Genomic DNA, 23429 nt, shown 5'->3' with positions numbered 1-23429 from the left:
GCCCCACCCGCCCTGAGAGGAACAGGAGCAAGCTAGTTTTCTGACTCGTAGAACAATACCAGAATCAGGAGAGTTTTGAAGACATTGCATAACCCAACCATACACATCTAGCAAAGATATTTTTGCCTCCATTTATGTCTGTGAAATGAAAAAGAAAACATTAAATTTTACAATGCTTTACTACATATTTTTTATATAACGTGATGAAAGCATGGTGTCTTCTTTGAAACAAAACTAATATTGTCCACATTAAAATGAACTGCCTTGTTTTATTAATTTGCTAATGAACTTGCTTCTAATTGTTCACTGTGTGACTAGACAGTCTCAGAGTTAAGAATTTCATCTAGAAGATTGTTGATAATTAGGTTATTAGAAATTGTGACTGCATCTTTCCATTGAAACAAAGTTATCATGGATGATTCAATCTTGTATTTGAAAGTGTGTTTTACATTCCAGAGGAATCTCCTAAAGCACAAGTTACATGGCATCTTTGGATAAGAAGTGAAAGGGAATAAGATGGAATCATTTGTGGGCACAGTGCCTATAGACACATTGTAGACAGTCAATAAAAGTTTGGGAAGTGCTTCTAGGATTAGATGGTTGGAGAGAGGAAGGGAAGAAGGCGAGAATAATAAACCTATGTGTCTAATATGGGGCTGCCTCTAATTATTCTCATAAAAGCAGGTTACATTCAGTGACTTAAAATAGCATTTCGAAATTGCACATATTTATTGTCTGATCCCCGAATCCCAGAGTAGCGAACAATTTGAGAATCATTTAAAGTGAGCGATTCAAGGCAAAATAGACCATTCTGAATAACACACAGTGAACAGTTATAACAGAATTTCAAGATTAGCCTGAAGTGATTTGGCTGAATACACAGGTCTTCAAAAAAAATACCATGGAACATTTTGCTTGTTTTTAATCCTAATATTAGCTTCTTTTCCTAATGATTTTTATCTTTTACGTAAAATAGGGAAAAATATTAACTGAGGCTTCCTGTCACCTTCACCTTGTTGTATTTTGAGGACCAAAGGCTATTTGCTACCGGAATTTCCTACCTAGAGTAGGAAGTGGCAAGTGGCAAGAATAAGTCTACTGAGCAAAGTAATAACTGATAGTTTATATATCCCTGGTTAGTTAGGACAGTTAAGAACTTGATATTCTATACAATCTGTTGTAACAACAACATATATTAAGCATCTGCTATATGTGAGACAGTATGGCAGGCACTTGACATAAAAAAATGAGCAAAATAGCCACATCCCTTGCCCATTTTGAGGAATTAACCTGAATTACATCCCATGATCTATAATTATGAGAAAAAAAATCTCGTAAAAGTATTTCATTAAAGTTTATGTAAGTTTCAAACTCTGAAGATGATAATTTTCATGATATTCCCAAGAAACTTGAGGTATATTAAACAATGCTAGGTGGCAGTTTTTAATTTATCACATATTTTAATATTGACAAAAATATGGACATTTTGAAAGGAACACAGTTGGGTAATATCAACCTCAGTATTTAGAAAACTAATTTAGATGGCAGAATGAAATAAAAACAGATTCAAGAGAAGTTGAAATTGAGTGTAGAAAACCACTTTTGGAGTCACAGATTGTGATAACGTTCCCTCAGGAGCAAGAAAACACATGTGCCCTTACTTATATCTGACCAAATGTTCATCGTTTCCTGTCCCTTCAGCCCCTTCTGAAATCAGTTAGTAGTGCATCAGATAAAGGAACATCAGCAGAGTGCCTAAGGTAGGCGTTAACTGATTGACTCCATTCACTGGGAGCATGCCCCCACTGCTTGCTGCTAGTTCAAGGTCCTAGAATGTAAAATGCTAGGGCTCTGGNTGACCTGAGCTGAAGTTGGACACTTCATCGACTAAGCCACCCAGGCGCCCCCAGGGAGTTCTTATTAAATCTAGAGTTTCATTAACCACTTCATGAACTGCAGAAATATCAGGGGATTAACAAGAACTTTAAATCTTAGAACTGTAGCACTAAAAACACTATTCCCTTCTTCTGTTCATTCCAGGTCCTTTATTTTATAGTGTTTCCTTAACCCCAAAGTCACACACCTTTTTCTTAAATAAACACTCCAAAAATATGTCGACATATGCTTTTTTCCTGATTTCAAAAAAGTAACAAGTGTTTAAGAAGGGAAGAAAAAGACATTTTAATTGTACCCCATGGAAATAATAGCTAACACTTCGGTTTTTATTTTTCCAGACTTCTTTCTAAGCATACTGTGTGTGTGTGTATACGTGTTTAATGCAAAAATGGGATCATAAGGCATTCTGCCGTATATAGTAGTGAGAAGCCCTGATTTTGGAATCAGATCATCGTGGGTTTGAATCCCAGCCAATTCTGGTTACTGGCATAAGACTTTGGCCAGTTTCTTTACCTGTAAAATAAGGATGATGATGTATCTTTTCATAAGGATGTTGTGGATAATAAAAAGGAGATAATGTATGTAAAGTACTTCATCAAGGATTTAATAAATGCTTCGTAATCCAGCCTCTTGTTCCTGTGATCTACTGCATTGTCCCCTTAGCACCATGCTTTCTTGTATTTGGCAAAAGGTGGTAGGGAGACACAGATATGTTTTTATGAAGAAATGTATTAAATTGGTACTCTATAAACTAAAAGACATCTATAACTAAAATAGTCTCCTGATTTTTAAAACCTTATATATGTTTTAAAGTTTTTTTAATGTTTATCTTTGAGAGAGAGAGACAGAGACAGACAGGGCATGAGCAGGGAAGGGGCAGAGAGACACAGAATCCAAAGTAGGCTCTAGGCTCCAGCCATGAGCACAGAGCCCGACACAGGGCTCGAACCCAGGAACCATGAGATCATGACCTGAGCTGAAGTCAGTAGCTTAACTCACTGAGCCACTCAGGTGCCCCTAAAACCTTATATTTTTTATATGAAGGTTTATTGTATGGTTTAAGTTTCATAAGGTTAACATCCAGTTCAAACTAACCATTAAATTTGGTGTCGATTCTAGACATTTATGTTTGTATGTATTATGTGTTTATGTATTTATTTTTAGTTTCTGGGGTTTCTTTTAAAAAGAATTAGAATGAAGTTCTTAACAACCCTTTGAGTCCTTTTTAATGTGTTATATTCAATGTATACATGTGTAAGTACTTTGTATATAACATATATGTGCTTTTTAATGAATACATAGTTTTCATATCACAAAAAGCAACATTAACACATGATATAAGTACCATGAATATCAGGCATAATTGTGCTATTTTATTTGTCTTATCCAAGAAGAATTTTCTGTCACTTTATAATTTCCCTTAATTTCCAAGTAAAACTACAGTTTTATCCCCAAATTGATATGGAAAGTTAAATAGTGTCTAAAATTAACTTGGTTAAAAGAGTGGCTTTAAATTTTTTTGAGATTTTTATACTTTCATGTAATGAAATGTGAAAATTAAATGTTTATGTACAAAATAGGTCCATAGTTAAATTTTATGACAAAGGAAGTAAATTTTCCATTTTTTTCCCTTTTTTCTCTAGCTCAACTGAGAAGTCATTTCCTTGGAGATCAACAGGTATGAGTTTTTATCACATAAGGAAAATCTTTCTTGGGTTTTGCACACACAAAAAGAGTGGTTTCATGACCTGCTGTCTCTGTTTACTGCCTCTTGGTGAAACAGGCTAAGCAGAGCCCTTACTAGGGACACTGCTGAGCCACTTTACTTTCAAATAGTTCTTACTTTGCTTGATTTGTTTGAACATCATTGAGCAGATTCGTACATGTCAGCTGTAAAGAAAGTTAAAGCTTTGGACAGCACCATGTCCATTATTAACATCACTGGACATTTTAAATATCAGCACATATCACCTGGATATTTTCCTTCTATCATAAGAAAGTATGGGGATGCCCTCACAAAAGTCACTGCATAATCTGGGAAAGTTGGCTAATCATTTATATAAATCAAAATTTTTCCTTTCATAGTGTTTCCCACACTCAAGAGAAGAGTTGGCTGAAACATTCATATCCTTTATGTATGGAGATGCAGAATATTTGGTAGCTTCTAATATAATCCAGAAGCTTCTAATGTAATTTCCTTATCTTTTTATTCCAAATTCACTTCATAGAAAGGATGAAGTACATTAAGGATAGTATCTACCATCTTCACAAATATTCACTGGCTTTGTACTCAGTGTTTCGCTAAATGTTGAACACCTATGTCGTGGACCCAGTACTCTATACATTGCTCATCACATAGTGATTGGCACAACACGTACATGTTTCTGCATCTTCCATGGAGCTTGTAACATAAAGGACAATGTCATCAATATGTAAATACTAGAATAGGCCTTGATATCTAAATACTTCGACAATTTTTAGACAAGCTTTGATCTTGAATAAAACTCAGATCACCAAAGGTCTGATATCTGAGTTTACCAGAACCTGGTATTAGGATTCCACTGTTATATATAGGGCATACACGGTACTCTCCTCTTTTATAAAGAAACTGTTTCCAATTCCCAAGAATTGCAGTGTTCACTCAAGCCATAGATTAGGCAAAGACGTATGAAAAGCTACTTAACAAAAGACTCACAAATGATAGCTTAATACAAGGAAAATCATGCCATGAAATAATATGTGGTTAGATGCCAAATATATATTGTGTGGGTAACATCGTTGTAAATGGACAGCTCACTCCTGAGATAGCTTTGCAGAGAAGATGGGCCTAAGAGCCTAGGGCTTGACAGGTGGCCAAGTTCTAGAGACCACTTTGTCATTAGGCAGCAAAAGCAACAACAGAAATGTCACATACAAACATTTAAAACTGGCTTGAGACATGGTAAAGTGTACAAAGTCTAGATAGCCACACTGGGTCAAATTATAGAGATCTGTAAATACTAGTGACTTTGAACTCTCCCACAGGTCATGGAGAGCCACTGAAAATCCTTTGAGCAAAAAAGTCACCTGATTTAAATATTCCTCAGGAGAAACAGAACCATAAACTATTAAAAAGTGATTTGAAAAATGTAAAGAAAAATACTAAGTACATAGTAGTGCATTTAGTACTTGTTTGTGGCAAAAATTTACCATTTCATATAAAATTATTCTGCAAGTTTATCTTTAATAGTACATCATTAATTTATTCCAGAAATATTTCTTGGGAGCCTTAAACAGTTGTCTCGTACGTAGCTATCAATGTTGAAAACAAATATCCATGTCCTCTTAAAGTGCTTCAGGTCTAGTGAAGGTATATAATGCTATACACTTGAAATTGGAGGCAGGGGAGCTATAAAGGAAAACTACAGGTATATACCATATTTACTGATATCTCTGTTTCTGGACATTAAGGTTGTTTCTAATTTTTATTATAAATAGGATTGTGGTAGACATTCCTGTACATAAGATTATATCCGCACTTTGATTTACCTTAGGCTAGACTTTTAAAGAAAAAAATATTATTTAGAGCATATGAACCTTTTTAAGGCTCTTGATATGTGTAACTAAGTTGTTTTCCTGAAAAGATTATATTATTTTTCCCACCCTTTAGGAATGTGAGGTTGATCCTCTTATACTTCCTCATTGGCATCATCATTTATATTTCTAGTCTATCTACAAAATATTAAAGTTTCTTGCCCTTTTTTGTTGGAGTGGTAGTGTTTGATAGGCGCAAGATCTTTATAGTCTGAGGATGATAGCTATATCCGTCAGGGTCAAGTCAGGAAAACCAAGCCCATTTCAGCTAGTTCCTTTTGGGGATTTGATTCAGGGAGGTTATAGTTCAAGGGCAGATTGGAAGGTTTGGGAGAATTAAACAGCATGCTCAAACGCCCAAGAGCTTTGATCATACCGAAGCTGCTACTATTTCTAGGACTGAGGGGCCAATAGGTTAGGTGCTTTTGTTTCCAAACTGGAGCAGTGGTGGAAGGTGGGGCAGGGGAAGATTTCCAGTATTAGCTGGAACCAGGAAGGAGATAGAGCCAAGCCAGAAATACTGCCTAGAGCAGAGCTGGAGAACATCCTGAATCTTCTCAGTGCAGTTCCTCTCCTGACACACACCAGTCTGCCCTGGTTGAGCTGAGCTGGAAAAGGCAGTTTGGTGGTTTCTAACTACCAAAAGCCAGCTGGTGGAGTATAACTGTGTTGATTTACCTATAGAGAGAATGAACTTTGATTAGGAAGGCATGTAATAGAGAATGAAATATTTGGGGCCTTTCTACCTCCCCTCTCCTCTAGTACATTTACTCAGCTTTAGTCATTCAGCCACCATCTTCATGACTTACTAATGAGTTAAATATAGGTAAAATGTGTATGTGTGTGTGTGTGTGTGTGTGTGTGTGTGTGTGTGTGTGTGTGTGGTCTGAGTTGTTCCCCAGATACTTTAATGTTAGGGAAATACAACTCCAGTAATTCATCTGTCTTCACCACAGCTACATTTGTAATTCACACCTAATAACTAGGCTTCATCCCATACTTTTGTTAGCATATACTCGTACCAAACTCCTAGTCACATCTGGCAGGTGTTAGTTATATTTACTGACCCTTTTTTTTCTTTTGGGGGGAGAAGAAGTATAGTAATCTTCACACACTGCAGTCACAACTGCTATTTACTCCACTTTCTATTGCCTTAACTATAAGAATGTTACTTGTGTGCTTTCTTAAATTTGCCTACTTTTCAGCCACAGTTATGACATTTAAGTTGTAACCACAGCAGTAAGCTACAAAGATAAGGGTAGAAAACTGAATTTGATTGTATGCACAAAAGAACAAAATCTGATTTGTTTCATGTTTCTTTTTCTAAGTAGTGATAGATGTCTTTAGAAGTTCGGTTGCAAGTAAATAATGGCATAAAATGTCAGTTTTGCTGCTTTTTCTGTTAAGTTTAACTGTTATCTTCTCTTTACCACGTTGCAGACAAAAATACTAAATGTAGTATAAAAACCATTTCATTTTTAGAATTTGGTAATCCTGACCAGAATAAGGTCAGGGGTGACTTAAAATTTAATATATAATACATATATTATATATATATAATTTATTATTTAAATGNGTCTTCGTCTTTGACTAGATCTTGACAAAAGTAACATCGTTATTCAATTTTCTTTCCTGAATAACAAAGGATTACATGAAAAGATTTAGAATTAAAAGTCTCTTATTGTACCTCATTTTTCTTCAATATTTTCAACATCTTCTTGCAGACAGTTCTACCTTTATATACAAATACAAATACCTTTATATTACAAATTTGAGTTGAAAAGCTTGGAACATAAAAAGCCTTTTAGCAGTAAGGCAGGTGAATTGTTAACAGGCCAGTGGTTTGATCACTACCTGGGAGAGATCTCTGCCTACTCAGGTGTTTTCAGGATATTACACACTCTGTTAAAATGCAGAACCTGAGACCAGCTGCTGAATTTTGTTTTTAAATAGTTGACTTACTGCAGAGTCATTTTCTAAGGAAGAGCTCAGGATGCCCCAGGCTGAAAAGATTTCCATTTCTTTATGATTCAGTTCAGCAAAATCCCTGTGCTGGGGTTGGTTGGTCCTTTGGTCTGTCAGTCGTTTGGTTGATTTTTGTATGAGGGATAGTAGACTAGTTAAAAGTGAAAAGCCAAAGCTTTTTAAGTTTCGGGCTCAACGAGATTACTTCCCAAAGCATAAGGAAGAACCATCCCCTCTACAATTTGTCAGGCTGGTTGGGAAGGAGTCTTAAGGAGAAGCTTCCCCAGAAGTAATAAAGTTGTTTTGAAGCAGTTATGCTTTATTGTTATCTTGCTTTTCTGTTCCCCTCTCTTCATTATTCTGTATTTTCTAGCTTACCAGCATTACGTATCTACTCTCTAAAAACATAAAATGCACATTCTTTTGTCTTTTATGAAGAGAGTTCATCATTTTGTTTTGGCTTTGTCTTTTCCTTAGCCTTGAATTTCTTATAACCTTGCGTTTTTTGTTTTTTGTGTATGTTCTGCTAAAAAAGAGTGAGGAGAGAATGTTGTCTTAATGTTCCTCTCTGTTTTCTCTTTTATTAGTGTTCCATTTTTCCATTGTTCACATCTTCCTCCCTCTTAAAAATTTATGCATTTGTACAATCTCTCATGTTCTGCCAAAATCTGAGGTAGCTTTTAAGAGTACATTCAATAAGATAGAGAATAAACACCATAATCACAAACATATATAATAGAATAATAGGTAAAGGCCTGAGGAAAGTGAGAATACAAATATATGTATATGTGATTATAATTCTTCTTGATGGAAAATATTATGCAAAAGAGTTTTTAAAGAAAAGGGGGGAAAACCCCTTGGGCTCACTTCTCTTTTAAGAAAAAGCACACCAACTCACTCACAAAAACCCACAAAACAAAAAACAACCATACATAGTGTGTTTTGCTCACCAGAAAGAAGCTGTTGGAGCCACACATTGAGTCCTTTTGTCAAAATGTTCATTGGTTGTTACTTAAATCCTCCAGCCATATCCTGTAAAGTGAATTGTGCCACAAGTCACAATTTCACAGTTTTTCTGTTCCAGGAAAAAAAATACTAGATTCTAGGCAGTTTCCAGTTTTAGTACTTACGTGTTAAATGAGGGGAGGAGAGCGGCATGGCATCAACCTGAGAATCCTAGCCTTCTCCTGGCAGCCCCCCAGCCTGCCCTTCCCTGCACATGAGGAGAAGGGGTCTCCTGAACCTGAGCACACCTGTCTGTACCCACAGGCCAAGGAATCCAGCTCCTTTTCACTTGAAGAAAGTGCTCAAGAAATAGTCACATGAGCAGATATTAATGTATGTTAAATAAATAACTAAGAATTACCACTACTACGAAAGTAAAGAAGCCACAGATTAGAGTCTTTCCTAAAGCAACGAGTTAGCAAAGGACACAGGAGAATAAAAGTAAGGGACATTTCTGGTTGACCCAGAAGGCGTTCAGTGGTAGAGAGACTTGGTTGGGGCTTTTATAATTAATGAGTAAGGAAGAAAATATTAATGATTTCATGCAGTTGAAATAGTTGTTGTTTGACAATAAATATGAAAGGGACTGAAAAAGATAGTGGTAAAACAAAATTTAAACTGATAAGGTTATTTAACTTCACAGTGCCATATCCATTTATTGTGGAGTACATTATTTAAGTGCCATAATTTTAATATATTGTCCATTAAATCATTATTGTGTGGTACATAGTGACATGAATAGTTAATGTATACTACTAAATTTAAGATTTTATAGGGGTTAGGTTTTGCATTTTGTTTATGTATTTAAATTTTGTTCCTAAAATATATGGACACAACTTTCTTCCACTGCAGTGGGTTAAAAAAAATAAATAAATACTGAAGATAAAAGATAAATGAGAGACTAGCTCTAAGTCAATTTATCTTTCTTTTTTCCTCCATCTGGAGCAAGTAATTTACAATACAAAAAAGCATCAGCACATCATGAGATAGGATGCAAACTTAAATGGGAACACTTTATGCCTCAGTAGAAATGTGCCGGATTTATAAAGGAGATAGAATGGGAAGTTATATTATACATGTTCATAAATAGAATATTAGATTAGCATTCATGTATAAAGAACCATTATTTTATTGAGGATTTTGGATGTTATGATTTATTATGGCTATAAATTGTACAAATGACAAAATTTCATCATATATTCATTCCTTTCTGTTTCTCTTCTAAATAACAGGAGGAATATGGCTTTCTGTTAAAACCAGGCAAGTTTTTCCTCCCTTATTTTTTCAGGCCTTTTTAGCCACATAGTAATCATATATTCTTCCTACCACAGCTTCAGCACTATAGCTTCCTGATCACAAAAATTTAACTTTCTAATCTTTTATTACAAAAGGCCTTCTTATATTTTACAAAAATTAAGTCCTTAAGAACTTGGAGTAAAGGTAAAATTTCCTTCATTTCCACATCTTTCTATACCATGGCATTGCCCCCACACACCTATATACACACCTATACACACACACCTACACACACACACACTCTCACCTTTGGATTGTTTTGTTTTTAATTCAATGAGGATATACTATACAGTGTTCTATGATGTAGGTTTTTTCTTTAACAGCGTAGCAGAAACCAAGCATATGTTTCTGTTATCAGTATATAAAGAACCACCTCTTTCTTAATGGTTACATACCCATGGTTTAGAGAATTTATGTAGGCAGTCCCTTATTAGTAAATATTTTGGTTTTTTCCAATTTTTACTTTGACAAACAATGGTAAGAGGTTTCTCTGCACATCTGAGTATCTTGTCAATTACATTTTTGTTAAGTGGAACTGCCTGGGCAGGGGTGTGGCTTTGGGGGCACGTACTGTCAAACTGTCCACCCAAAATGCTTACCAGTATGGGGGAGGGGTAAGACGTTTCCTCTGCCTTCTTAGGTTAAGTGACTTGAGGGAGCCAGTGAATTTAACTGACAATTGTTAAATTAGTAGAAAAATAATCCCAAAGTATTCAGATGCACATGGGGGCTCACAAAAGTAGTTTACCTAAGAGGCCACAGTTAGAGGTTATCTCCCTAGCTTAATGGGGGAGAAGAAGTGAGCAGAAAAGGCTTCTGGGGAAAAAACAAATGGGTTTCTAGAGGAATAAAGGGGATATAAGAAATTCTGCGATAATGTTTGTATGCAGGTACAAGTGGTCCTCACTCTTTTTTTTCCCCCATGCCATAAATCTCCCTCAGAAGGGATCCATGGCAGCCTCACTCCCAGAAGTTTCTGTTTTTAGTGAAATATGGGGACACTCCAAGAAGGCTTCTTTCTACATTTGTTGAATTTCAAGTGTCTTTACTTTAAAAGAACCTTCATGCCAACTGTCAGAGCCCGAGGGGGTCCTCACAAATATACATATTTCTACCTATACCAACTGTTATGCTTATTCCTGTTTACTATGTTGCCAGAGTATAGGAGGGTACATTTTTATGAATATATAAAATTTTAGTGAGTTTCTTAGGATTTAAAAAGCTACTTGTTTCCAAATGCCCTATATCATAAGCTTTATAGACAGATTTAATAGTAAAACCACTTAAAGAAATAATTCTTAAATGTTCATTAAATCAGAACATTATGTGGAGACTAGCATACCGCTGACCCTTCTATCATTTGATTAGTTCTTATGAAATTTGGAGATCAGCCCAATCTTGTAATATAATAAAATTGTCATGTTTCCTGTCAGCTTTTCTTTCTTTTCTTTTTATATCTGGCTCAAAATGATCACATACATTTTTCTGTCAGCAAAAATGCAACAACCACTACTAGAACAAACAAACAGCAAAGTTTTCTTTATCACCATTGGAGGTAATTCAGATACCAACACCTTACTCCAGAGGTTCCCAACTTTGTTGCTCATTAAAATTGCCTGCAGGGCTGTTGAAGCCTGGGGCCGGAACCAGGCATCAACTTTTTTAATCTGCCCTGGTGATCACACCCTGCAGTGTGAGACTCACTGCCTTCCTCAAAATATAAAATAATTTAATTACTGGTAATTAAAGAGAAGAATTAAAAGTTTATCCTACTGTCCTGTGCAGATTATTATTAGGGTAACCAAATAACCCTGGCCATTAATAGCTATCTAAAGATCTCTAAAATACTCAAAAGGAATTTCTGCTGATAAATGTAGAAAGAACAGTAAAATTAGAAAAAGCACCAGTTTGTATCCTCTAATGAAATAATTGATTCAAGCAAAGATTGTCAGTGTATGGAAAAGCCTCTGTATTTTTTATCCTGGCTGCACATGAGAATCATATTGGGAGTTTTTAAACTCCTAATATTCAGAACACAGCTTAGGCTAATTGAATTGGAATCTCTGGGCATGGGACTCAGTCGGCAATAGTTTATAAACTCTGTACCCCCCATCCCATCCCAGGTGATTGCAGTATGCAGCCAACATTGGAAACCATTGCACTAGGAGAGAGGTTGATGATGAACTTGAAAATATGGAAAGATCAGGCTGCCATCATCTGAATTGGCTGACTGATCCTAGCTATTGTAAACCCTACATACAGTATGACAAGATGTAAAGTACGTAGCACCATCCGTAAAGTATTCTAATCACAGAAGTTTGACCTGAAAGCTTCTAGCTCTAACTTTCTGTTTATAAGTCATACTGAGGTTAGAGGATATTTAAATGCCACCATGAGAACGTGGAACATCCTATGAGTTTGTTGCTGTGGTTCCCTCAGTGAGTCAAGAACATGAAAATGAGGGTATGGGATCCTCTTTTTAGATTTAAGGTACTTAAGTAACAATCATAGTCCGGTGCCATCAGTAAATCTTATTTCAGCCCAACTAATACAAGCCAGATGAAGAAAGAAATATTTGAGACATCAGGAAAATTTGACTGTGAACTCATTATATGGCATGATGTAATAAATGTAGTTGTACAAAGTCCTTATTTTACAGAGCTACATATGGAAGTATTTAGAGTTGAAATGATCTGATGTGAGGGATCTGTTTTAAAATTCTATAAGAGAAGAAAAGAAAAAAATAAATGGAGCATAAAAAGTATGGCATAGTGTGGTAACTATATAAATTCGGAAGGTTGTTGATCTCTCTACTTTTATGAAAGTTTGAAAACTTAAATTTTAAAATACTTGAATACAAATTCTTTAAACAAAGGGTTCAGCATACTGTGGGTTAAAATAGTACATCAAAGTTGCACATGTTAAAGCCAGCCAACTGTTGGCCATACTCCCAAGGTTAGCCCTGACACAAATGAAACCACTCTGAGGTAGATGAGAGTTTCCCGGCCAGTGGGTGTTATTTAATGTGTATTTACACATAGTTGGGATTTTGTTAACTGAGTGCTAATTTAAGCAAAATTTTCTGTTACGTGCTGGACATCAGCCTTTCTGCTAGTTTAGAGTGCTACATTTATCTCTCTGTGCGGTTGTAGGTAGTTTCACTGTACACATCTCAGCCACAGACACTTTCAGAGCATAACTAGCCATAAGGCGGTTGTGCTGTAAAGATAAAATCACAAAAAATAAAAGAGGGACATTCACTCAAAGGATATAATGAAATATGAGAAATGAATAGCAAAATGTAAAAGACGATGCAAAATACAAAATATTTGAATACATTCAAAATGTGGAATGTAGAATGATGGCAATACTGATTCTATTTTGTCTTTCAAGCCATTTTTTGATAGTATTAAACATTTTTTTTTTCTTTTTGATGTGTCTCCTCGTTTGGCATCACACTTTTTCTTTTTTCACTAAAATTTCTTCATTAAGAGAGGTATCAATTTTCAAGTGCTAGGATGCATATTTGAAACTGAATTTTGTGTTGTGCTGTGATAATCCTTGTTTGTTCTTAGCATATTCTCATAGATGTTCCAGAGTTCTGTGGGAAATGTGGGTGCAAAACTCTACACCACTGTACAATCCATTATGAAGGCTATAGTTTATGTAATCTAAAAATAGGACTAGTGCATCACTGGAGAAAAGAAACCAGACTGTCAACCAGTTTTGTTCTGTTTTTTTAATCTTTTGTGGCAAGATTGCCTTATGGCCAATTAGTTAAATAGTGAAAATGCTTGTGTTCAAAATGCTTATGGTAAAGTAATGTACAGCAAAGATACTTACAACAGTAAAATTATTGGACATGGTTCACAGATGTGTGGCAACCTCCAAATAAAAATATTAGCATTTTACTTTAGCAAATAATGTATCTGAACATTCCAACACCATTTACACATAATATATCGGGATGTATGTTAATACATAAAGGACTTATGTATTAAATACAAGGATTTAAATACGGTGATTTAGGACTTTGTATGAAAATCTCATATCCAGTTCTAGCTTCTACCCTTTTATGCTTAATATAAACATATTAAATATTTAAGTGTTCTCATGCTCTTAGTGATATGTGAAGAAATATTCTATTAACTACCTAAAATGAAAAAGAAATTATCAAGTTTAAAAGCTCCTTTTTTTCTATTAGCATCTATCTCTACAACACACAGAGCCATACTTGCTCAGTAGAGTTGTTGCTTTGGGAAATATCAGAAAGGCTATCATCTTTAACCTCACATTTCATTCTTATACCAGAAAGCTAGTCTGCATTTAGGTTTATCTTGATAATCTTTACCAAAAAAGATAACCCAATAGAAAATTCTACAAAATGTAGAAAATTTCTACAGCTCTAGTTTCATATTACCCATTCATTTCTTTTAGTAGTGAATATTCTTCTTTGCAGATTTGTCTGGGTCTTTTTAGATTTTTTTTTAAGCAGAGGGAATCTGTCTTCTATCTCTGGCTATCAAATATATCCACTTTTATATTTGGTAACACTTTTTCCCTAAAAGGAATAAAGTGTGTCTGTGGAAAAACATCTGAATGATTTTGAGCACTTATTTTTCATAGACATTATGGCAAATCCTTTATTCCTTTTTTAGCTTTCTCTACAGGAAGCAAGAGGCCCATGGCCTTTTACGAGTACCTACCTGTAAACTCAGTGTTGGTAACCTGACATTTGTGATCCATATCTTTTCATTCTTATATTTCTAAACTCCTTGTTTTTTAGTTTTCCTCTTATACATATAAATTCCTTATGGTAAGTATGACACCCACATTTTAATTCACATATCTAGACTAAAAATACTTGATAAATACTCATTTTAATATGACTAATTGCAGAAATTCCTTTTTTTTTTTCATAAAAAATACTTTTAATCATTTTGTATTCCTGAACGGAATTCAGGAATTTTACAATATTATGAACAAAAGATCTCTCTGGTGACATATAAAACTCTAAAATACAGATGTATCATTATAGAAATTAAAGAAAGTGCTTTATACTAGCTTGTGTAGATATAAAGTTTGCTTATACCACGAAATTGAATCTAGACAGAAGAGCTCTTACAGTGGCTTTCAAGGCAGATTAATTGATGTTTAGAGTAAAGTGAACTAGAAGATACTTTGTTTAATGGTTTCCATTTTCCAAGACTTTTCATTCAACATTTTATAGATGAGTAAAATTTGTGGAGTCATTGTCTTAATGTTTAAAAGTTAGGTATAAGCATGTATAAGACCCCAAATCCTGGATACACTCAAGAGAGCCAGACTACAAATAATTTCTGTAAACATGATCTTCTGCCCATTCTTATAAGTTTTTACTTCCTTTAAAGCCCAGCTATCATATATATCATATATAGGGGCACCTGGGTGGCTCAGTCATTTGGGTATCCGACTTCGGCTCAGGTCATGATCTTGTGGTTCATGAGTTTGAGCCCCATGTAGGGCTTCTGTGCTGACAGCTCTGAGCCTGGAGCCTGCTTTGGATTCTGTGTCTTCCTCTTTCTCTGACCCTCCCTGCACTTGCTCGCTCTCTCTCAATAGTAAGTAAACATTAAAAAAAATTTTTTAAATAAGCATATAAAAGATAAATATACATATATACAGTAACTTATATTTGATTCAACAGACTTTGGATATCTGTAATATTCTTAAATGTCAGTCAACATCTATGTCTTTTATGAACCAAAGAATGCTTTTATGATTTTTGTTTCCATTACCCTATTTACATTTTTACTCTGCAACAGAATTTCCCAATGATCTCATTTCCTCCAGTAATAGGGTTACCTCCTGTAGAAGTGAATCATGTACATCAAAAAAGTTACTAAAGAGAAGTCTATTCAAGGCCATCTTCCATGTTCTCTTCCAGAATTTGGTGTAGAGCTTTACTTCTTAGCCATAGAAGGCACTGCAACATTTCTACAGCTCTGTGAATAGACTCCTTTCTGAGCCTGTAGCCCTACAGGAAGCCACACAGTACCACAGCCAAACAGGAAGTTGAGTCCCCATAAGACAAAATTTTCTATCCATATTTTTCATAAAGTGTTGTCACTCTGAATATGAAAGCCTAATCTCAATGCAGAGTCCACAGTTGGAAGAAAAGTGAGCTACTCCATTCTCTTAATTGTCAAAGAATCATCTGCGTGCATTCTATCACCATCGCAGGAGTCCTGCCTAAACTCACATTACGTATCTTTCATGTAAGGGCAAACCTCTAGATACCGAAGCACCTCAGAGCAGGCACAAACAAGGAGACTCTAGCCTAAAGTTATAGTATGCTGGACTAAGAAAGACTAGTTACAGCGTTGTATACACTAAAAATCTCCTTACTGATCTCTGGGTTCCTGTTTCCATGGTGATTTTACACCTACCATAGACCTCTCTCTGTTTCATATACTATGAACAGTAAGACACATAGATTAACAAAACAGAGGGATTTCAGTAATTTCAAGTTTTTAGAGAGACTTTACCCTGTTTCCTGAGCATATTTTTATGCACACTTGGTGTGTATTGGGGACATACATCACAGAAAAGATAATACACTTTGTAGTTTATCTTTCACTGTGAGGTTAATGGTGCAGATAATACATGAGATTTACGTAGCCCTACAGTGTTATTGTCCCTTACCCACTAGTATTTTTCCTAGCTACAACCTTCTACTTTTCCTTCCTTCCTTCCTTCCTTCCTTCCTTCCTTCCTTCCTTCCTTCCTTCCTTCCTTCCTTCCTTCCTGATATTGGAGCATTCAGAAGAAGTGTAATAGGAAAGAAGGACCATGTTTCCAGTAATCTTCTTGTCATAAACACAAATTGAGATTGTTTCAGTTCACCTTGAAGCTTGTTCAAGTTCTACACTTTTTTAATTTTAATTTTTTTTTTTTCCTGAGACAGAGAGACAGCGTGAGCAAGGGAGGGTCAGAGAGAGGGAGACATAGAATCTGAAGGAGGCTCCAGGCTCTGAGCTATCAGCACAGAGCCTGACATGGGGCTCAAACCCATGAACCATGGGATCATGACCTGAACCGAAGTTGGACGTTTAACCGACTGAGCCACCTAGGCACCCCAAGTTCTACATTTTTAGACATGCATTTTCATGGAAGATGCTAAATTCATGTTTGAGAATGTCCTATATTTGTGATGTCTCACAAAACATGTTGGTGAAAAAATACATGCTCTTCAGTACACAGATTAAAGAAGTAGCATGGACATTCTGTTTGTCATTATTTTTGTACAGAAAAATGTCTCTCAGTTGCATGTTCTAATATTGCTAAATCACATCATGCCAATTATTTACTTTTTTTTTTAATTTTTTTAAATGTTTTTTTATTTATTTCTAGGAGAGAGAGAGACGGCATGAGCAGGAGAGGGTCAGAGAGAGAGGGAGTCACAGACTAAAACAGGCTCCAGGCTCTGAGCTGGCAGTCAGCACAGAGCCCGATGCAGGGCCCGAACCCACGAACCGCAAGATCATGACCGGAGCCCACGTCAGACACCTAACTGACTAAGCCACCCAGGCGCCCCGCCAATTATTTAATTTTAGTTTATAGCAATGATTATGAAGTGAGCCCATCCTGTGAGGCTCTGTGGTTTATCTGGTAAATTTCACTCGTGTCTTCTTTCATTCCTCTAGCACATATTTTTTAAAAACATTCATTTTCAGGGTGCCTGGGCATCTCAGTTAAACATCTGACTTCGGCTCAGGTCATGATCTCATGGTTCGTGAGTTTGAGCCCGGCATCAGGCCCCACACTGACCATGTGGAACCTGCTTGGGGTTCTCATTCTGTCCCTCTCTCTGCCCCTCCCCTCCCCCCCCTCAAAATAAATAAATAAACTAAAAAGAAAAAGACAATTATTTTAAAGTAAGATTGCATAAATAGTGCATAATTAATAATTTCAAGCCTTGCCTGGGTGCCTGAGTGGCTCAGTTTGTTAAGGATCTGGCTCTTGATTTCAGCTCAGGTCATGATCTCAGAGTTTGTGAGGTTGGACTCTATGCTGGCAGCATTGAGCCTGCTTGGGATTCTCTCCTCTCTACCCCTCCCCAACATATGTGCTCGTTTGCTCTCTCAAAATTAATAAACTTAAAAAAATAATAATTTTGTGGCTTATCATACTACAATAAGGATGCCTTATTCAGTAATTAGGAAATGAGTCTTCTTACCTTAAGTATAGCATCTCTGCATATATACATTTATATATGTGCATATAATTTGTGAATTATAAGTTTTCAATAAAACAGTATATAATAGTAAAAGTTTGAAAATAGTTTAACTTCTAATGATTAAGATATCAGTATCTTTTTGTCTTTGCAGATATACATTACATTGGGCTTCATTATAGAAGTAGAAAAATGATTGAAACCTCATTCGTAGTTTAGAATTTGGCTGTTTTATACTTCATATTAGATTAATCTCATTTATATATTAACTTCTTAAAACTTACTTAAACATAAAAAATAGGGGTGCTTGTCTCAAAATAGCTAAAACATGGAAAGAGTCTAAGTGTCCATCAACAGACAAATGGATCAAGAAGATGTGGTTTATCTATACCATGGAATACTACATGGCAATGAGAAACAATGAAATCTGGCCATGTGTAGCAACAGGGATGGAACTCTAGGGTGTTATGCTGAGCAAAATAAGTCAGGCAGAGAAGGACAAATATCATATGTTTGCACATATAGGAGGATTAAGAGGAACTTAACTGAGGAACAAGGGGGAGAAGAAGGGGGGAAATGGTAGGAGAAAGGGAGAGAGGCAAACCATGAGAGACTCTTGAATGCTGAGAAATAAACTGAGGACTGATGGATGGGGGTTGGGGATAGGCATGGAGGAGGGCACTTGTGGGGATGAGCACTGGGTGTTATGTGGAAACTAATTTGACAATAAACTATTTGTTAAAAAAAATAGGGGTGCTTGGTTGTCTTGGTTGGTGGCGTGTGCAGCTCTTGATCTCAAGTTTGTGGGTTTGAGTCCCAAGTTAGGTGTATAGATTACTTAAAAATAAAATCCTTAAAATTAAGTTTATATCCTGTTCTCTAAACCCAATTATTTAGATCTTCAAATTGGATTTGGGGCACATAGGAATTTAGTATTTTAAATCTAGTTACCATCTCAGTGTCCTTTTCTATATTCTATTTTTTGAGGCATTGCATTTCAGAGTATAAGAAATGTTAGTATAAGAAGCTAACATTGAGAGGGTACATGGTTATATTACTTTCAGGGTAATTATTTTGTTTTTGTATTTTTTGAGATATTCTGTTAAGTTTGATTATTAGAGTGATCAGTATGGGATCCTGTATATCACAATATGTGCTTGTTCTGTTTAAGATTTATTTTATCTCCTCTTATTTTTAGAGAAAGCAGGGGAGAGAGGCAAGGAGAGAGAGAGATAGAATCCCAAGCAGGCCCCTTGCTCAGCACAGAGCCATACATGGGGCCAGATCCCACAACCCTGGGATCATGACCTGAGCTAAAATCAAGAGACGCACAACCTACTGAGCTGTCCAGGTGCCCCAGGATTATTTTAAATAGCTTCTCTTAAACAAGAGTTTAAATGAGCACAATTATTTGCCACATGGTTTGTGAGAAAATGTTCTACTGGGTGAAGGGACACAATTGCTGAGGTACAGGTTTGTAGGGTGCCTCTTTCTCTTTTTCTATTTAAATAATAGCTCATATTAGTTTAAAAAAAAATAAAGAGGCATCCATGAAACTCTAATGGGTTTTGGTTTCCATGGTGATAAGTTCCCGATCCTGACACTGCATGCCACCCAGTGTTTCCAAGCCAAAAGTTTTGATGTATTGGTGTCCCACATTTTATCTTGTACTAAAGCAGAAGCTAAGAACGATCTAAACCTCTTTTCCTTTTGAAAATGGTGCACTTTCCATGTCTGAGAAGTCTTGGAGCTACCGCAGGGGTGCTTCCATGTCTGTTGCCGTTTCGTAGTCGATATCTCGGGGCTCCATTTTGGACAAAGCCAAGGTGGACTGCAGCACAGCCCTGCCTTCAGGCCAACCGTTGCATCACTATTCCCAGGCACTCTGATTCCATGTAAAACTCCTCTAGCCTAGCAAACTACATATTTTACTCAGTCCTTAATAAAATTCTGTCATGAAGTGCTATGTAAGAATGTGTGGAACCGTGGAAACTCGTAACAGAAGACTTACAAATGAGGCAGATCACTCTCCAGAATTGTCAGCCTGACAGAGACTCAGATCATGTTTCAGTGTGTACCAGGGAAACCATACACAATCTGAAATCTTTAGTGAAATTCCAGACCTAGAAATTCAGAACTGTCACAGAATTCTACCACCTAGCAGTGTACTGTCAAATAATAAATCAGGAGACAGGTTGTTAAAAGCCTATATTAAGAATGTGAGTGAATCTTTCTAGAGGCTAAGAAACAAAACCTTGGATTGAATTCATTGTCAAGCTAAAGATTTCAAATGCAGTGGGGCTCCTGGCTCTCCTATAAACCTTGTATTTGCTTTCCAAACTAGCTTGATCAGCAGTTCCTAAAAGTTTAACTTTGCTTTACATAGATGTACTTTATTGAACATACTAAAGCCGCAGCACAATGCCAGGCATGAATCTGCACTCCATAAAGACAGATTGCTCTTCTTACTAGGAATGTGTTTGTTCCCCAAATATTTACTGGTCACCTGCTGAGTGCAATGTGCCTATCCTAGGCACTGAGGAAATAACAGTAAACATACCAGATGAGAGTCCCTGCTTGCACTGAGCTTATATTCTAGTGGAGACAGGTACAAGTGTGCTAAAGAAGGGGCAAGCTGGCCTCCTGTGGTAAGATATTACTTCCTTAAGGAAATTTTTCCTAAGCTCCTTTCCCCCAGACACTCCCTCTTTCTCTCTCACACACACCTGTCTTTTCACGTAGCTCATTCTTAGGGTCTTTTCACATAGCTCATTCTTAGGGCCTTAAAAAATAGTTAGAGGAAGAAAGTCCGAAAGGAAAGACAAATGAAGACATTGAAATCCTTAGGATTCTATGTTGGACTCAGAATGTGTACAGACTTCATATAAATCTTTGAAGAGATAGTGAAGCAGTATTCCTAAAAATAAATGTTAGCAATCTGAGAGTTAATTTTGAGGAAAGACAGACTTGTGAAGATAGTAATAACATGGGCAAATATATTTTGAAGGTAATGGAGAAAACAGGTCATATTTGAATGGAAATGGGGAAAGGCAGTGTAATTTATACCACCTCAGTTTACAGCATACAAAACAGAAGTAGGAATAGGAAAGGAGATAAATAGTTTTGATACAGTTGGAAGGAAAACAAGAAAAACAAGATCATGGAAGAGACCGATTTGGCTAGAGGAAACAAGGATCAGGTTATATTTGTCTATATTCTTTTGAAAAAGTCTTTAAAAAGTAAGATAAGCAAATGGATAAATGGATAAATATCTTTCTCAGAAATAAAACTTTAAAAATTTTTAAATTTAAATATATTAATAAAATGAATATATGGGACACTTCCACATAGAAAGGAATCTAAATCATTGTGCAGTTTACAATGAAAATAGTCATTTACTAACATATAGATTATAAGAAGATACACATATCTGAACCTCTTTTAGCAAGTTTTTATATAATACTGTCATTAGATTTCTCTGATTAAACTTCTTTTCTTACAGATGTGCCAAATACTGGTGTAAACAAACCTAGAGTTTCTGACGCTGTCCATCCTAACAACTATCTCATCAGGACAGAGCCAGAACAAGGGACCCTCTACTCACCAGAGCAGACATCTCTCCATGAAAGTGAGGGTCTGTTGTACTATCTTTTAAGTACTTGATTTGCTTTTCATATATGCTTTTTGAAAATGAGCATCAGAAGTGTAAAGTAAAGGTGTTGCCTGCTGGTTTCATTCCTGCAGGATCATTGGGTAACTCAAGAAGTTCAACACAAATGAATTCTTATTCTGACAGTGGATACCAGGAAGCAGGGAGTTTCCACAACAGCCAGAATTTGAGTAAAGCAGATAACAGACCACAGCATTCATTCATAGGATCAACTAATAACCATTTGGTGAGGAATTCAAGAGCTGAAGGACAAACACTGGTTCAGGTAAGCCAAGCACATGGATGCTTGTGAAGAAATAATCCCCCTAATGGAATATCTGTCATAAGTATTCTTTCTGGATTGATTTTATAGAATGGATAAAGTAGCAAAATCATTTTAACACTATTAGAGTCTGTGATAGTAAAAAAAAAAAAACAAAAAACTTTTAGGAATTATTAATTAGCTCCTATTAGTGAATTCTAATAAATTCCAGATACAGGAGAATAATTCTTCTAGAAGAAGCAAGTTTGGCATGAGAGGAAGAATATGGAGGAGTAAGGGGGAAGTATGAGAAAACTGGGTGGAATGTTGCAGTCCCTTAGGGGTTACATGTTCCTAAAAATACTAGAGCTAGGATATGTTCTAAAGAGTCATAGAGGGTAGAGCACTAGTCCCACACCTGAACAAAATGGCACTGGCCTGTTGTAATCAAAGTGTTTTGCCTTCATCTTTGGTATTATTCCCTAAAATCACATTTCTTTGCTAGAATATAGATATTCTTGCCTATGGCAAGTTATTGTTTAGAGGTGTAGCCATTCTGTTAAGTTAGGGTTTTCTAACCTGTTGGTCAAAAACAGATTGCCTATGTATGTATTTGTAAAAGCTCCTTAGCTCCACACTCACTATCACTTCACTGACACCGATCCACCAGCGTAGACCAAAATTCATGGAAGCAGTAGGATCCTGAGCGGTGGTAACCAGTGAGGATAACAATCTGTCCAAGTACCCAGTGATTTCTCTGGAGCTGAAAAATGCCAGATGATCAGGAAGTTAGGCAGAAACCAATCCTCTCATAATGTAACAGAAGAAGCCCTGAGGGTAACAAGGCGAGGCTTCCCAGTGCCGAAGGAGAATTATGAGAGGACTTTGGCACTTTGGCTCAACAGTTTAGAAAAGAATTTTAAGTAATGAGAAGCATTTCTATATTAAACAGAAATATAATGCATGATTTTCTTTTCTTCTTCAATCATATTTCTAGTGCATGAATTTTTAAGTCAAGCTTTTCACCCCCAGTCCTTAGATTATACATTTATTCCTTTGCCTTTAGGGATGCTTTGATGGGACAGTTTGAGAAGCTTTGGACTAAGTGTTTTTAAGAGTTTATCTGCTTAGGTGAATTTTTATGTCAGCTGGTTTGAAGTCACACTTTTGAATAATAATTATCTTAACTACAGACATTCATTGATCTCCCTAGAAGTGGGCATGTTACCTCTTTTTTTTTTTTTTAACTTAAGGTAAGTTGATTTTGTTCCTAGAGCTGAAGAATTAGGTTGCAAGGGGGTCTCTAAAACTTGATTTGCATGCATTCTGGGCAATGCATTTTCTAGCTCTTGGGCCAAGTATCCCATTTTGGTAGTAAACAGCTCATATGTGAGATCTTCCTTACTTATTTTTAGCATTATTTATAAACCTCAACCACAGATTTTAATTTTCCAACTGTCTACTAATTTGCAAACCCCCTCTTTTCTTTCCTTATTGTTTATTTACAGTCACTTTCCCACCCCAGATCATCTCTCCTTGGCTCTTGCCTTCCCAAGAATGTTGAGTTT

At 36.1% G+C, this 23429-nt stretch overlaps 1 protein-coding gene across 1 annotated transcript in view; it reads left to right on the top strand.

The window, feature by feature from the left end:
- PKP4 (plakophilin 4) overlaps nt 1-23429 on the top strand; it is a 239164-nt gene that overhangs the window by 156825 nt on the left and 58910 nt on the right. The window contains exons 4-6 of the mRNA XM_077761029.1: nt 3540-3574; nt 21453-21578; nt 21695-21885. Coding sequence (XP_077617155.1) covers nt 3540-3574; nt 21453-21578; nt 21695-21885 — 352 coding nt within the window. The remainder of the gene's footprint in view (nt 1-3539; nt 3575-21452; nt 21579-21694; nt 21886-23429) is intronic.

This window comes from Crocuta crocuta, unplaced genomic scaffold, assembly GCF_008692635.1.
Source record: "Crocuta crocuta isolate KB4526 unplaced genomic scaffold, BGI_CrCroc_1.0 scaffold153, whole genome shotgun sequence".
In the NCBI taxonomy this organism is placed as follows: Eukaryota; Metazoa; Chordata; class Mammalia; order Carnivora; family Hyaenidae; genus Crocuta; species Crocuta crocuta.
This window is presented reverse-complemented; position numbering and strand designations above follow the sequence as displayed.